At 38.8% G+C, this 15800-nt stretch overlaps 1 protein-coding gene across 2 annotated transcripts in view; it reads left to right on the top strand.

The window, feature by feature from the left end:
- MAP3K5 (mitogen-activated protein kinase kinase kinase 5) overlaps positions 1 to 15800 on the top strand; it is a 109706-nt gene that overhangs the window by 63358 nt on the left and 30548 nt on the right. For both annotated transcript variants that reach the window (XM_086461206.1, XM_086461207.1), the window contains exons 10-12: positions 1699 to 1852; positions 4744 to 4851; positions 10228 to 10277. In XM_086461206.1, the coding sequence (XP_086317332.1) occupies positions 1699 to 1852; positions 4744 to 4851; positions 10228 to 10277 (312 nt within the window). The remainder of the gene's footprint in view (positions 1 to 1698; positions 1853 to 4743; positions 4852 to 10227; positions 10278 to 15800) is intronic.

Raw genomic sequence — 15800 nt, forward strand, 5'->3', positions numbered from 1 at the left:
GCTTGCCTAGAGAGGCATCAATATACCTTGGAATATTGAGATGGTTATTGCACATACCAGCTGTTCTAGGAACTTGGACAGAGATGTAAGTTGCATCTCATTATGATTGAGAAGAATGCAGATTAAAGTCCAATTAACAGAAAGGTTATAAATCTAGGGTTAAAGACAACCTTGTAGACTCAACATCTGTTATGCAAAGGCCAAGAGTTGTGTGCTCTGACAGCAGGCTCCTGTCACATGTTCTGCTTTGGATATAGGCAGCAAGTAAGGACCAATCACCTACTCATTAAGGGCTGGAATCCTGTTAGATGGGGAGAACCGAGACTCCTTTCTGAGTAAAAAAGTTGTCACTCTTCCAACTGAAAGAGTGCATATGTCACAGCCTACCTATTTTTGTCTTTTTATAAAAAGGCTAGAATGTGTCTCCAAAAGTTGATCAGAAGGGGAGTATGTATGTATGCAAAAATACAGAAATGCTAAACTTCTATCGACATAACATAGGAAACTCAAAATTAAGATCTCTAATATTCTGACCAAATATTTTATAACTACCTTTTACAGTGTATTTATCTGCATGTTTTGCTGACAAGCTGGGTAGCACTCTCTGGAAGTCTCCTGGTAGAGTTTTCTGGAGTTTATGAATACCTGCTTGTCAAGATTTTATGTAGCAGTGCTTTTGGGGTTTAAGTCTGTGGATTAAACTCTGAAAATACAGCACACTCATTTGTGTTTCAGGAAGGATTTATCCTGTGAGCAATTCCTTCCCAGTCTGTTGCTTGCTGTTCAGCAGAGCCTACTTGGTGCAAAGGGGAATAGACACAGCACTTTAAGCTGGATATCCCCATAGCCTAAGAAGGATGACTGGAAAATGCACAGCTATGGAACTGTTCCCCAAAGGCCCTCTGAGTTTACATTATACCTTCTTGTCATAAGCCTGGAAGCAAAGTTCCCATGAATAGTCTTAATTGTGATTAGGTGATAGCTGTAATAAATCCTCTTTGAGCATGCGTATCTTATTTGTGTAGTATTCGTTAAAATGGCATAAAATTATGTTTACAACTTTTGTTCAGAAATGCCAAGAGAAAGCAGTGTTATGAGGAGCCCCATAAATCAGCCCCAGAAAGCAGAACAATAGAGAGGGATGAGCTGCCTTTAGGGGAGACATTCAGCACCGCTGTTGTCCTTCCCTGGCAATGCAACAGGCTGCTTAACGTAGCTGTTGTCATCTTTAGAGGATAATCAATTCCAGAAGCGTAATGTTTTAGAAATCTACGTTAAACAGTTGCCAATCCAGATACAATACAGAACAGTGTAGAAAGTTAAACTAGTGGACTTTTCACCTGAGTTTTTATTTGAGTTTGGTCACTACTGAAACAAGTTTGACATGGGCTCAGTTTGGTACATAAGTAGAGGATTTAGTTGTTGAATGAAGCTTTCGTGGTTCAGGATAGGATCAGGAATACATGCAGGAAGGAGTGTCCCAGAACTTGCTTGTATTTCACGTTACTAGTATAGCAGCTACGTTTCCAGTTCTAAATGGGGAATTTGCTATTATTTAAAGCAATCCTAGAGAACCAAAATCTTACCGGCTGCCTTGGTGTGGCAATGGTGAATGCTTCAGCTGTGATTAAAGGTAGAGACATTATTGTTTACAAACTGTATTAAATTTACTATCTGTGTATGCTTGGATGATCACAGGTACCTGAAGTCTATTGTAGAGACTATTTTGATATATCAGCATTTTAAGAAACTGACTCCAGAACAACATTCGGCCAAACAGGAACTTGTGGACTTTTGGATGGACTTCCTTGTTGAAGCCACAAAGACAGATGTGTCTGTAGTTCGATTTCCAGTAAGTGGTTGTTTTGCTGTTGTTTTTAGGTTTTGGGTTGGTGTGGGTTTTTGGGTTGCTTTTTTTTTTTTTTTTTTTTTTTTTTTTAATAAATTGTGACATGGAGGAAATGAACACATAATAGTGCTTGTTTTTTAGGTTGCCAGACAATAAGCTGCTTGTCCAGAAGTATTTGGCCTGCATATTAGATTGGTTTTAGTTGATTGCACATGGCTACAAAAGGGTGCCATATGAACATAATGAGGAAAAAAGTCAAGATAGAACTTTGCTATTTACTGTTTGCTACCAATGGGTATACTTCTAAAGCAAACCTTTGCAGTGTATTCCAGGTGATGCTGCATTAACTATATCCAATTTTGAAGAAAAGCTATTTAATTTCAGTCTCTTTCTAGCTCAGCAGGCTGTGCATGCCCTACTGCCAATTAAGCCTGTGCTCTGTTAAAAATCAAGCCAAGTAGTCGGAAATCTATTGTTCCAGCTGCTAGACAATGTATTTCAACAACATTGCACTATAAGTACATATATACTTCTCTAATTTCCAACAACATTGCACTATAAGTACATATATACTTCTCTAATTTCTTCCACAAAAATTTTGCTGAAAATTTTTATTAGATACCCGGGTGTTGTATAGTGTCCTGAAAGTATACTGTAAAAAGGTCTTTGTTCCCTGTACATATTAACTGTATGTCTATGGGAAATCCGATCTTGGGTATTCCTTTTAACTAAACATTAGCAAATACAGCTTTTTGGTTTAAATAGCAGTTGCTATTGCCTCCTAGATACTTGAAGTGCATACTGGTTGTTTTGTACCATTCTTTTGGCTTTTGTGTGTAGATGGGATAATAAACTGTAAGGAAGACTCTAGTGTTGAACAGCAACAGCTTGAGGCAGTAAAGTGAAAGCAACATTAGACTCTCTAGGGAGTCTGGTTCTCCTTCTCCGAGGAGAAGGGGATGTAAACTTTTGCAGGGAAGAAAAAAATATTTTGAATCCTCTGTTTTTTATAGAAGACAAGGCCATGTTCTTTGTAAATTTTTGATGATGAAATGGCACAATTAGATACTCAAAATGTCTCTGACTTATAAAACTTTCAAAGTGAAATGCTTTGGATTTTTATTAAGAGACAAACTGAAACTGGTCATTGCAATAGCATGAGCCAAAAGATAAACCCAGTGACCACGTAGTTTTATTGTATTGTACAGGAAACTATTCTGGTGTTGCAGGCAAACATACATGATCCCTCATAACACGAAAATTCTATTTGTACCTGTTCAGAAGGAAAAATCACACTGCTCAACAAGTCAGGAAAATGAAACATAGTAACTTTCTTTTTCCTACTTTCTCCCTGATTCTTGCAAACAATTAATTCTAAAAGTTTTTTGCAGATTTTCTTATTGTGAATTATTCTCAGGGCTTGAACTTAAGGACTTCACTGTCCATTGGTACTAGCTTAGCTGTGAGTTACTCTCTTATCTGGTAGCATCAGTGTCATCATCCTGTTTTCAGCCTTTAGGGGAAGAAATGACATGGCGTGTGGGTAACTTCCTATAGGCTAAAGACCCTGATTTGTGAAATGGTCTAAACCAGTTTTTAGGAGATGCCAAGCGACACATTTGAAATCCCACTAGTCATCATTTACAGAGTGAAATGCCTAGGTGCTTTTCAAAATTTTGCCTTGCACTTCTTCCAGTGTATCTGTGTGTTCATTGACTCTGTAGGAGGTGACATGGCTCTTTCAAGACTTTCTGCTTAAGTGTTTATGTATTTTTTTATATAGAGATGTAGACCAAATTGTTCCAGTCAATCATTATTTTCTTAAAGCAATTCTTTGAACTACAGAATTTCTCATTTGAAATTTTTTTTATCTTGGATATTTTGAAGATGAGGTTTGATTGGAGCTTTTATGGGAGAGGGAAGGGCAGAAGAAAGGGAGGAGACTATCAGTTTGTTAACCACCTTTAACTTAGTCCTATTTTATAAATGTCTTTCAGCTAAATGCTGGGGGCTGGAAATCTTCCTGTGCATGCTGCAGTGGAAGAGAGTAGCTTTTCCTTGAATTAATAAGAATACTTTTACATGCTGAAGGAAATCTAGATTTGGTGTTTTAGACATCAGATTTTAACCACTGAAAATCTAAAATAAATAGTTCTAATAAAAACCATACTTCCTCAAATAGCCAAACTTTGTTGACTTTTTTTCCTTTAAAGCATGCTGGAAGCTTTGAAGATCTGGAAGTAATTCTGGCAGAGCATTATTAAAGTGTCAGAGTGACTGGCTTCATTTGCTAAGTGGTTATGTTGGACTAAATCTTTCTGCATTGCATCCCATCTCTTTTACATGGTGGTTCTAGTTTTTGTTTCACTTGTTCCATGAAACTTTCTATAATCTTTAGCTCTCAGCGTCTTGCAGTGGTGCTTGTTATTTTTGAGAAAATAGCTTGATCTGATGGCTACAGTTCACAAATCAAATGCAGTTCAGTTTAGCTCTAGGTTGATGTGTTGTTTTCGATTTACGCAAACGCACTTCTGCCAAAAGATAATAAAGGTATACCGTGAATCCTGTCCACATAGGAGATGGACATTCTTGAATGGCATTGCAAGAGAATGAGTTGTCATAGAAAGATTTCAAAATTTGATAGTTGTTAGAGAAATCCTGTGGAAAATTATGAGATATGCTACCAATTGACATGTAATAGCCTTATATAAAAAAACCCCTAAATTAAAATTGGTCATATTAAGCTAGACCAGTACCTAAAATTTTGCCTTTCATTCTGTATCCTCTGTTTTTCCTGCTATGGTAAGACTACAGAAATAGTTTTAACAGATTTTAATACTTTTTAAAGTTCTACATATTTTATGCTAACTCTTAAAAATTTTTTCTTCTGCAAGGTTTTAATATTAGAACCAACAAAAATTTATCAGCCCTCATATCTCTCCATCAACAGTGAAGCCGAGGAGAAGACTGTATCTATCTGGCATGTGCTGCCTGATGACAAGGTATACCATGATGTTGTCTGTAGTTGTAACTTTTTTTCACAAGTTAAAAGTATACATGATACGTAAGGCATATAATATGTAAACAGTTGCATGTAGTGATGGATTCTGCAAAGGAGAAGTGTTCTAGTAATATACAGGAAGATGCTGTGGACATATGTTGCCATGCATTTATTTTATTTTGTTGGGTTTTTTTTAGTATGGCATTCTTAATTTTTTCTTGTCCTATTTGTCCTGTTGTTCAATGGATCTTTTGTCTCCATAGTTTTCTAAAGTGTTGTTTTAAACTAGTGTGTAATATATACAAGTCTGTGGCTTAAGACTTCATAAGTAATTTAAAATATGCTATCATCATACAAATAATGTTGTATAAAATCACTTACACAAACAGAACTATCTTCTTCTGTGCTAGCAGTATTGCTTGTCAGCTGTGGTAAATACTCCTTTAATATGAAAACAAAGTCTTGAAATAGGAGCAGAATCAATCAAAAGCCAAAGTAGTATTTGGCAGAAGGATAGATAGATGCTCAGAAGGTCTAGTAATTGAAGAAGCTGGGAAGTCCATATGTCAAGGTGTGAGATAGCCGGATGTATTTGGAAAGGAGCTTAGAAAATCTGGAGGTGCAAGGGGAGAGGAAAACCTAGAATGGTTATTACATTCTGAGATGCTTAGGAAGCAAAATGTTGGTAAGAGCAAAGACAGGAAGGACATCGTAAAACCTCAGAGAAGGATGGGAGCACGGAAACATGAGGGGAGTATATGAAGAGTGAATGGAGGCTGAGTCAGCTGGAGGCACAACACGGGAGATGGTGCGATTTGTAAGAACTAGCACTGTTTGTTGTTTCGTGGCAGCATTTTGTTTGCCTGCGGGATAGGACTGTGAAGACCTATTTTTCAGGTAATCCATCCTTCAGCTTTTGTACTTGTAGCCTGTTAAAGGAGAAGCATTTTTGCAGGCAGAGTATGTGAGGCTGTACTGCGTAGAATTTTTGTTATGAGTTCATGAGAAAATGTAAAGGAATAGTGGCTGAAATAGCATATTTAGAGCATGATCTGAAATGTTTGTCTACACCAATGAATTTCTGTTTATTTGTGGTTTATTCTGACTGATGGTTTTCCAAGTAGGCTCAGCCTCTGATAATAATATAAAAAATAAATTTATGCAATTCTTGGACAAAACTAAAATTTACCACACAGTAAATAATGATTTGTCAGTACTACAGAGTAAACCTTGCTATTGTAAAATATCTGTTCTGGAAGTATTTCTGTATTCAGAATTTAGTCTGTTTAGAAACTACTTGTACATGTTTATTTTTGGGGGGGGGGGTGTGTGTTGTAGGTTTGGGTTTTTTTTGTGGGGATGTGTAGTTCAACTCCAAACAATGCTTTACATTCTGTTAAGTGGCTTATCTATAGCATAAGAAGGAACATAAGAGTAGGAGTTTTCTGGACTATTGAGCCCTGTTCACCTCTGTTGCAGACACTCTTGCCATATGTTTTGCATAAAGTGATCAGGCTCCATCTGAATACTAGTGTAGGTTTCACAAGTGACCGTTCATGCTGGAAAGTGGTTTGAGAATGCCACTGCACCTCTAGAAGAGCCTAGCATGGAGTACTGCTGATGAAGTAGAGGAGTACTTTGAGTCTTCTGGCTTGCAGTCTGAATTTGTTTGTTGCCGTTTCATACTCATTTGTTCTTTTGCTAATGCAGTGGTTCCTTTCTCTCTCTGATATTTACCTTACAGTATCTTTAAGGAGAATCCTAATATCTCCTAATGTGTGGGGGGTTTAGGCAAAACAAACAGGCTTAGTTTACTGGCCACACATGGCATCTCATTGCCATGACTACTTATCTTGCAGTTTGAGTTAACTTTGCTTGAGCATCTGCATTCATATTCAAAAAATGGTATGTCACGGTGCATCCATGTATCTTTTTGCTACTGGGATATTTTGCTTGATACTTTCAGCAAAATGACCTTTTTCATAGATGTGTCACTTGACTGTCCAGTCATCTGGTGATTGGGAGAAGGATTTAGACATTAGGCTGTACCTGTTTGGTGTTCAGTAGATGGGTATTTTGGCTTTGCAGAGTTTGTAACCTTGGATTTGTAGCATTTTCTGTTATTGTAAGTCTGTTATTCCATTTTAAAGTTTCTTTATAGTATGTTATACCTTTTTTTTTTTTTCTCTACACCCCACCCCATCTGGGAAGTGTATCTGTAATTTCTGTAGATTATTGTTTTCCTTTTTTTGCTGCCCTAGTGTTAATCAATAGCATTAGAAAAACCCATTACATCAAGGCACTCCCTAGTACTTCTGCTCTGTCCGGAATCCTTACTGCAGTGAGCTTATTCAGTAGCCCAGGATCTGGTTGATACTCAGTGCAGGCATCTTTGCCCTGCGAGCCGTAATACCAAAAGAATGCAGTGGGGAATTTGATAGTTACTCCTTCAGCTGTACAGTTATAGTCTGTTGTTACAAGCTTGTCAGAGTCCTTAGAAGCCATCAGAAACCTTACAGAGAAAAGGGATGAGAAAAATGTAGAGATACCAGCTTCCTTTTCAGTTACAGAATGACAGAATGGTAGGAGTTGGAAGGGACCTCTGGAGATCATCTAGTCCAACTCCCCCACCAAAACCAGTTGAATATAACCAGTATAATATTTGTCTTTGATAAGAGAATTTGTGAAGGAAATGGATGTATTATCTGTCAGCCCACTATGAAGAGGAAGACTCTTAACTTTGATCTTTATTAGGCTGAAAATGGGCATTTTAGAGGCATTCAGGAGCAAAGACCACCTATCCCTACTGCAAAGGTTTGGAAACTTCTTCAACTGTCCAATTTCAATCTACTTACCATAGGTCTCTTAGAGGTTTACCAGCTCATGCTTCAGATTTCAGTTCATTTTGGCCCATAAATTAACGGTTCTACCTATTTTCCAAAATTCAATCAGTGCTCTAAGAGTAAGGATTGTGAGTTATGAAGTGTACGAACTTCCTTTCCTGCACAAAGAAAGTGAATTTCCATTTCAAATCCAAACTGGAACTCAGCAGAGCCTGCAGCCAGCAATTTTGTAAAAAATAGGCAAATGACAGTCAATACCAAGATAAATAATGTGGCCTCTTTCTTTTCCATGGCTTTTTTAGCAGCATATCTTAACATTTATGCCTTTAATAATATGAACTTTAACATAAACAAATGCCTATAAAAATTGAACGGCATTATGTTTTGTAGAATGCACATTACCTTTGCCTTGCTGTTCCCTAATTTTAGCAGCCCTTTCCACATGGGATTAGAGGAATGCAGCAGTGCTGTTTGCAAGTTTGAGATGGAACAGCCTGTCTCTGTTTCGCGTTGGCTTCTGAATCCGTTTTGAGTTTTGTTTTGGGTGTTTGGTGGTTTTCTTTGCCTAACCAAAGAACAGATGCTGAATTTGGATAGCATGCCTGATATATTTACTCCAATGTATTCAAAACTTGGCAAGATCATGAGGGACATAGCATTTATATTATTTCATTGCCTGAGAACTTCATGTGGTAAATAAAAGATGTCTGAATCTGTGAGAGATTAGTTGCATGTAGATGACAGGTAAAACCCACAATACTTATGATTCTTGTTATGCTGCTTGAGCATTTCTGCCTGTCAGGATGTATGTTTTAACTTACTTAGATTTTAGATTGTTCCCAATAGTGGGAATTGGACAAGTACCAATAACTATGCTCTGAAGCGTTTCCAAGTGTGGAAATTTCCAAAGTGGCAGAGTTTGTGTATGGAGGGAGGAGTAAAAGACAGTGGAGATACACCCTCTTTATTAGCAGAGGGATTGAGTTCATGATCTTTCTTCATGCAAGAGAACCAGGCATCTCGAATAGTAGTTTCACAAACACTTCATCCTCGCACCAGTTAATACCTCCACTTCAAGGTGCAATCCTGCCTTTTCTTAATATCAGGCTATTCTCCTGTCCTTGTACCCCACTGGAGAAACCCTTCCTCCCATTTAACATTGAAGAGATACTGGAGTTACCACTTTGTACTTTGCAACTATAATAGTGTGAAGCTTGTGCTTCAGGAAGGATGTTTGCTTGTAATTTTGATATGTTGTGTTAGGCATTTTATATTAGCACCACAACCTTTAATGTGATTTGAGCAGGAAGAAAACAATTAGAGGAGGAGAAAATTGATGTAGGAAACCTTATAGAAAGCTGTTATAGCTGGGAGAATAATTTCCTCCATTTCCTGCACATTGTGCAACTATTTTGGCAGTGTATCTGTTCTGACTTCTGTATGTTTCACTATTCATGAAATGTTTTCTAAGCTACTCATTTTCATGTCTTCTTTTGGAATACATTTGATTATATTTCTCTTTGACACTACGCCCTTATTCTATAAATTACCTCTCAGAAAGAAATGTGTCTGTGCCTTTTAATTGCTCGGGTCACTAAAATGCCAAATGAAATTCAGCTCTAGAAAGCAGAGGTTCTTCAAATATGTTGCTCATTGTAGTGGGATCCCAAAGTTGCCAGGACTTTGAGGTGGTATAGTTCCACCTTTTCCTGAGAATGTTTTCATTAGAAGATACAAAAGGCTTCTGTTTCCTACAATAAAGTTTTCTTAGAACTTAAACAGAGCAAGATGACTGTCTACAGAGAGAACTCAGTTCTGCTGAATGTGACAGATGCAAATTTAAAAGATCTGAAAATAAGTGAGGCCTGGCCCTTTGTGTTTGCATAGGGTGGCTTCTTACTTCCACCCTTCTTTGTTACTCTGGAAGCTCTTTGGGGTTTTGGTACATTCTTAATGCTCTCTTCTGGATTCCTAGGGAAATAGTCTCCATTCTTTTTCTTTGGACACTTGGCCTTCAGATTTGCTCCTTCCCTGAGCAATTACTCCCGCGTTTCAAGAATTTCCCACTTTGCTCTCCAGTGTCAGACTTCTTGCTTGTAGTGCTCTCTGCCTGGTCTTCACACGCACCAGGGCACTGAGCACGCGGAGCAGGCTATTGTTATTCTCAGAGGTGGAAGTTTTTCCCCCCACTTTCCAGAGGGTCACATGTGACCCCCAAGTTCAGCACCTAGACCAGGCTATACTGGCAGCCCTTCTGATCTGCTGTTTTGCATGTTTTCTAAAATACTGTATTATGTTTGCAGAGTAGATAGTGAAGAAACAAACAAACTGGAACTAGAACTAGAACTTCTGTTGCTATTTGGTTTGGGGTGAAAAAAAAAGACCTGAAAAATAACTGTTAAAAGGTAGCAGGCTGTTGTAATTCAAGTGTTTCTCTTTCCATCTCTTGAGTTCTGGTCGCGAAGACATGCTTACTGGCACTTCATTCATAAAAAGGAATGTTTTATTTATTTATTTTCTTCTGCTTGTTACAGAAAGGTATCCATGAGTGGAACTTCAGTGCTGCTTCTATCAGGGGAGTAAGGTAAGTTGTTTCCCTTTCATGTTTTGAAATGAAGAGGGTAATTGAATGAGTAGTGTATTAAGCTGCTGCGGTGGACCTTGGTGGAGTAACAAGACACAGAATTGAAGCAGAGTATTGCAGGTACTTTCACAGGTGCCCTGCTCTAAGTGGAGCCCCAGGAGTCTTATTCCAGATTCAGAAATGGCCACTTGCAGAGCTTATTATGTAAAAATTAGCAAACATAGCCTACTGAATTAAGGAGCTAATATTCTCTAAAAGTTGGTAGTCACTTACTTTTATACTAATTCACAGAGTCACAGAACGGTTTGGATTGGAAGGGACCTTAAAGATCATTCAGTCCAACCCCCCAGCCATAGGCAGGGACACCTTCCACTAGACCAGGTTGTTCAGAGCCCCATCCAGCCTGGCCTTGAACACTGCCAGGGAGGGGGCAGCCGCAGCTTCTCTGGGCAACCTGTGCCAGTGTCTCACCACCCTCACAGTAAAGAACTTCTTCCTAGTATCTAATCTAAATCTCCTCTCTTTCAGTTTAAAACCATTACCCCTTGTCTTATCTCTACCTTACCTGACCAAGAGTCCCTCCCCACCTTTCCTGTAGGCCCCCTTCAAGTACTGGAAGGCCACTATAAGGTCTCCCTGGAGCCTTCTCCTCTGCAGGCTGAACAACCCCAACTCTTTCAGCCTGTCCTCACAGGGGAGGTTCTCCAGCCCCCTGATCATCTTCACGGCCCTCCTCTGGACCTGCTTGAGTAGCTCCATGTCTTTCTTACACTGGGGCCCCAGAGCTGGATGTAGTAACTCCTGGTGGGGTCTCACAAGAGCAGAGTAGAGAGGGAGAATCACCTCCCTTAACCTGCTGGCCACACTTCTCTTGATGCAGCCCAGGATACTATTGGCTTTCTGGGCTGCGAGCGCACGTTGCCGGCTCATATGCAGTTTTTCATCCACCAGCACCCCCAAGTCCTTTTCCACAGGGCTGCTCTTGATCTGTGCATTGCTCAGCCTGTATTTGTGCTTGAGATTGCCCTGACTCAGGTGCAGGGTTGAACTTCATGAGGATTGGATGGGCCCAGCTCTCAAGCCTGTCAGAGTCCCTCTGGATGGCAGTTAAGATTGAATTAAAATAACTGCCAATGTTTTGTGTCATTTTACCTGGGTTATGTCACAGCCAGGAGCTGCCTGGTACACAGAATATGTAAGCCAGGAAGTAATGTGTGGATGCAGAGCGGAAGGATATGAGAACTGACAAGATCGTTGTGTCTTGCAGTATCCTGGTTGCTTACCTGTTGTTGGGTCTTCGTGTGATTGTGTACATCTGGGATTTTTTTGTTTCTGTGTCTGTTTATGGATATGGCAGCAAAACCATTTCAGAGAAGGCCCATAATGAGAGGAGCCTGTCAAAGCAGAGTTGGTAGTTAGACCACAAAGTGAAAACTTGAAGATTGTTTGAGAGAACAGAAAAGGGAGTCAATAGAAGAAGAAAAAAAACCCCAAACAAACAACCCCTAGCCTCCCAAAGATTCATGTGCAGTAGGTTAAATCATAGGATCAGGAATGACATGTGCAAGACTGGCTTGACTGGATTGAAGAGAATGATGTTATATGTTCAAGGCCACCTTTATTTTCTTCAGCACGGTTCTTCGGGAGAGGCCTTGTGAGCTAGTGACAAAGGAGGAAACTTTGCCATCTATTTGCTTGATTTCAGCAAAATGTTTTCTGTCTACTAGGGAGAATTCTTTACGGATTGCGTGCTGTATTGTCAGTAGAGAACAGCTGAATCAAAGCTAGTGGGTCTGCTCTGCTAGCCCAGGTCGAATGTAGTGTGCAACCTGTTTGTCAGGGTCCAGCCTTGCAATTTGTATCTTCTGATAGTAAGAAAGTAGTGTTCTACCACTGCTGTGACCTCTTTGCATCAATTCTTTGTGTTAGTCCCACTTTTTTTTTTAAGATTTATCTATAGTTTGGCATCCTGCAACTTTCCACTTTGATGTTTGCTTTTAGTGTAATTAAAAAAAAAAAGTCCAGAAATCTTTCTCTTTTTTTTTTTTTTTTTTTTTTTTTTAAATAGTCATTGCTCTATTCTAATAATAACTGTTCCATACACACAAAGCTGTTGCTATGTCTGCAGGACATTTTTGCACAGATGGATGATTCTTTTTCCTTCCAAAAAGTAACTTAAAAAAACAAACTATCAATAGGCACAGAAATTCAGTCCTGTGGGATTCAGCTTATTTTTAGCAAAAATTGAAATGATAGACTTAGTTCACTCTGGTTTGGGTTTTGGTTACAGTACGTTTTTGTGTGCTTTTAAAAAAAGAAAAAAAAAAAGTTGTTTTTTTTTCCTTCCCCTCCCCCTTATTAAACCATGTTGCGGTCAGTACTGTTTCTGGTGCTGTGTATCTTCCTGCATTTGTTATTTAAAGTGTCAATTGTCATTTAATTTATCAATTAAATTTACAATCCGTGCATCTGGACAGACGTCCAAAACAACTTGGAAGACTTCACAGTGAGCCAAGAGTCACTGTGAATTCTTAGAAAACTCTCTGCCTGCCTCCATGAGGAGCTGCAGGGAGAAATCTTTATCTTATGCAAGTATAAAATGGAATAAGCCTCTTTATTTAATTTTTTTTTTCTTTCTTCCAAATATATGCAAGTTTCTGATCACTTAATTTTTTAGCGTTTTTTTTTTTTTCCTAGTTTTATAGAGGCAGATATTCTTTGGCGTGGGACAGCCTTCAGAACCAGGCCTGCTTCTAATCTATTTTTGTATCAAGTTTATTTTTGGCTCCTTTGAAGGTCCTAGGCTTAAAGTGGCCTAGGAGGGGGGAGTTCACAGCTTCATGAGGATTCTCAGCCTTTCTAGACTAGTAAGAGCCAGTTTTAGAAGTGCAGCCTTAATGCACAAGGCAGGTCTTTGTACATGATCTTGGCGGCTTTTTCAACAAAGGCCTCTATAAGTATTTACTGCATTACATAAGGAGACAACAGGTCTGAAGAGACATCTAGCATTGAAATGGCTAACGTTTTTGGTAAGTACTTCAAGGAAATGACTGAGGGGTCACTTCTTCTGTGTGCTATGTCTTTGTGAGTGTACTCAGCATCTTATTTCAGGAGTACTAAGAGTTCAGCTCTCAAGAACTGCAAAGGGAGTTGGAAAGTATATAGAGCTCTCTGAGCAGCACAGTGCTAAATCACATTTTGTATGCAGGGAGTCATAGTAATTTGGTTTAGCTTAACTAACTCATTGGTTTGTGCGCCGATGTAGATAACTCTGCTTTTGTCATATGCTTGCTTGAACTCTTAAACACAAATGTTTATTACTAAAATGGGCCAAAAAGTAGTGTTAATCTTAAGGGCTTTGTCAGAGCTTTTGGAACATTGCTGCTGCCTCAACGTGCTTTGCATCTTAGGCTATCCAGAGGAGTCCCTAGTGTTCTACAGAGCTGACATTGTATGAGCAAGGAGATAACCATCTTTATTCTTCCTGTTCAAAAATGAAAAATGAAGTGGCAGACTGAAGCTGCTAGACTACAAGACTACACTTTTTCTCAGTGTTTGGGACAAGCCCTGGATTATGAAATAGCTGCTACTTGTGTTATTTCCATGGGAGAGTTTCTGTGGTCATGCTAGTGAATGTAGTGTTAGAAACAGTGAAAAAGTTGGATTCAGATCTGCACCCAGTTCATAGCTTAAGAATTGATAACAGAGATGTTCATCTTCCATCCCAAGTTCTTGGAGCTTGGAATCTCATCAGACTACTTAATTACGACAGTGGGAGGTGTCTATACTGCTACACTTGTAGAAAACAGACAGAAGTTCCATGGAGGTGCTTTTCTGTGGTTGCTGCCAATGCCCAAGTGTTTTATCTGCTGCTTCACCTGGAAGTATTAGTAAGCAGTAGTTAGAGTGTTTGCAGTATTTCTCATTGACTGAGGGGAGTTCTGGACGCACATGAGTTGGGCCCAAGGCCGTGCTACATTGTGATTCCCTGTTTGTCTTTGGAGTTTTGCAAATTCAGCCCCAGTTTTGCTGTCATAGAAGTCAGTGGGTACAACGTGTGCTTGGGAGCTGTCAGAATGAGGCATTTCCTGAGCAAATTATCCTGTTTCTTTTTATAACTTGGTATTTTTTTAGTCTTCCTTTTTTCACTTTTTTTTTTGAAGGAGGAAAGCAACATATAAGCAATGTAAAAGCTCACTTAAAGGCCTTAAATATTTATGAATTTGCCTGCCCTCAGTGTATACTCCACATTCTTACCCTTTTATTCACTGCTGTGTTAGTCAGTGGCTTCTGTGTGTGTCAGGTTTAAACTGACATTTTATTCAGTAAAATGTTTAAACTCACATGGAACTTGAAATGAATGAGTAATTCTGTTAATACCAGTTGTTCCATATCTGGAGAGTTTACCTATATGCTTGAAAAACTTGAATTAAAAGTTAGTTTATAAACTGGGGACAGTGACTGTCTTCCAAGACGTGTACATTACTTAGCACTTACAAATTTTTCCTAACGTGAAAATAAGTGAGTCACTGCACCCAAATACAAATATTCTTACAATGAAACTTACTCTTCTCATAAGTAGCTTTATGGAAGGCAGCCCCCCAGCTTGTCTAAGGAGCCATTTGTTTATCAAAAGTTACAGGGCTCTACAATAGAGGAATCATGAAAGGAAGCAAGGATCAGACAAACTTAGATACCTATTAAAGGCTGAAAATTACAAGTATTTCCTGATATTTAGAGAAAAATATGTTAATCAAATCATCGATCCTTTGGCACAACAATACCATTCTACTTTATTGTGCTATAAATTAATTAAAAACATGATAGCTATCTCGATCCACCTAAACCAGATTGATTTTGCTAGGACTGTGGATTTTGTCCAGTGTCTTAAGAATGTTAATACGGAGACTTAATTTGTTTTGGTTTCTCAAATGCTGCATTATATTCCCTTGTAACACCTCTAGCCATCTTTTTTTTTTTCCCTGGTTTTCTAACATAGTAACAATCAATTATACTGCATCAGCTTGACACCTGGCACTCAACATGTGACAAAGTTACAGAAAGAGTTATTTCAAATAAAGTTTAATAGTTTCTATAAGGAGCACAGTAATGACATGCATATAAAACAGTTCTGGTGGGTGAATATCTTTGCAAGAGCTGCAGCCTACTTGGGGAACAAAACCGACAACTGTACCAGAGTTTGCAGCTCATCTGCTGTTCTGTTGAGACATCTATGCAGCCATAAGAAAATGGCGTATGTACTACCTCATTATCTTTGTTCTCGTGTTATAGCAGATAAAACCGAAATCGAAGAAAGGCGTGGGTGGGCAAGGGTGGTAAAGTCTTTCACCTCGTTTTTTGATGCTGACTTAATTTTAAAATATTTTTCCAACATACTGTCAATGTACCAATTCACAGGGAACCAATGAGAAATTTTTGTGTTCAGGATTGAGCTGTGGCTGATTTCTAAAGCAGGAAGAACTCAAAGTGCAACTTTCTAATGTGATCCTGAAAGAATGTTTC

The sequence above is a fragment of the Leptosomus discolor genome, chromosome 2 (assembly GCF_034619465.1).
Source record: "Leptosomus discolor isolate bLepDis1 chromosome 2, bLepDis1.hap2, whole genome shotgun sequence".
Taxonomy (NCBI): domain Eukaryota; kingdom Metazoa; phylum Chordata; class Aves; order Leptosomiformes; family Leptosomidae; genus Leptosomus; species Leptosomus discolor.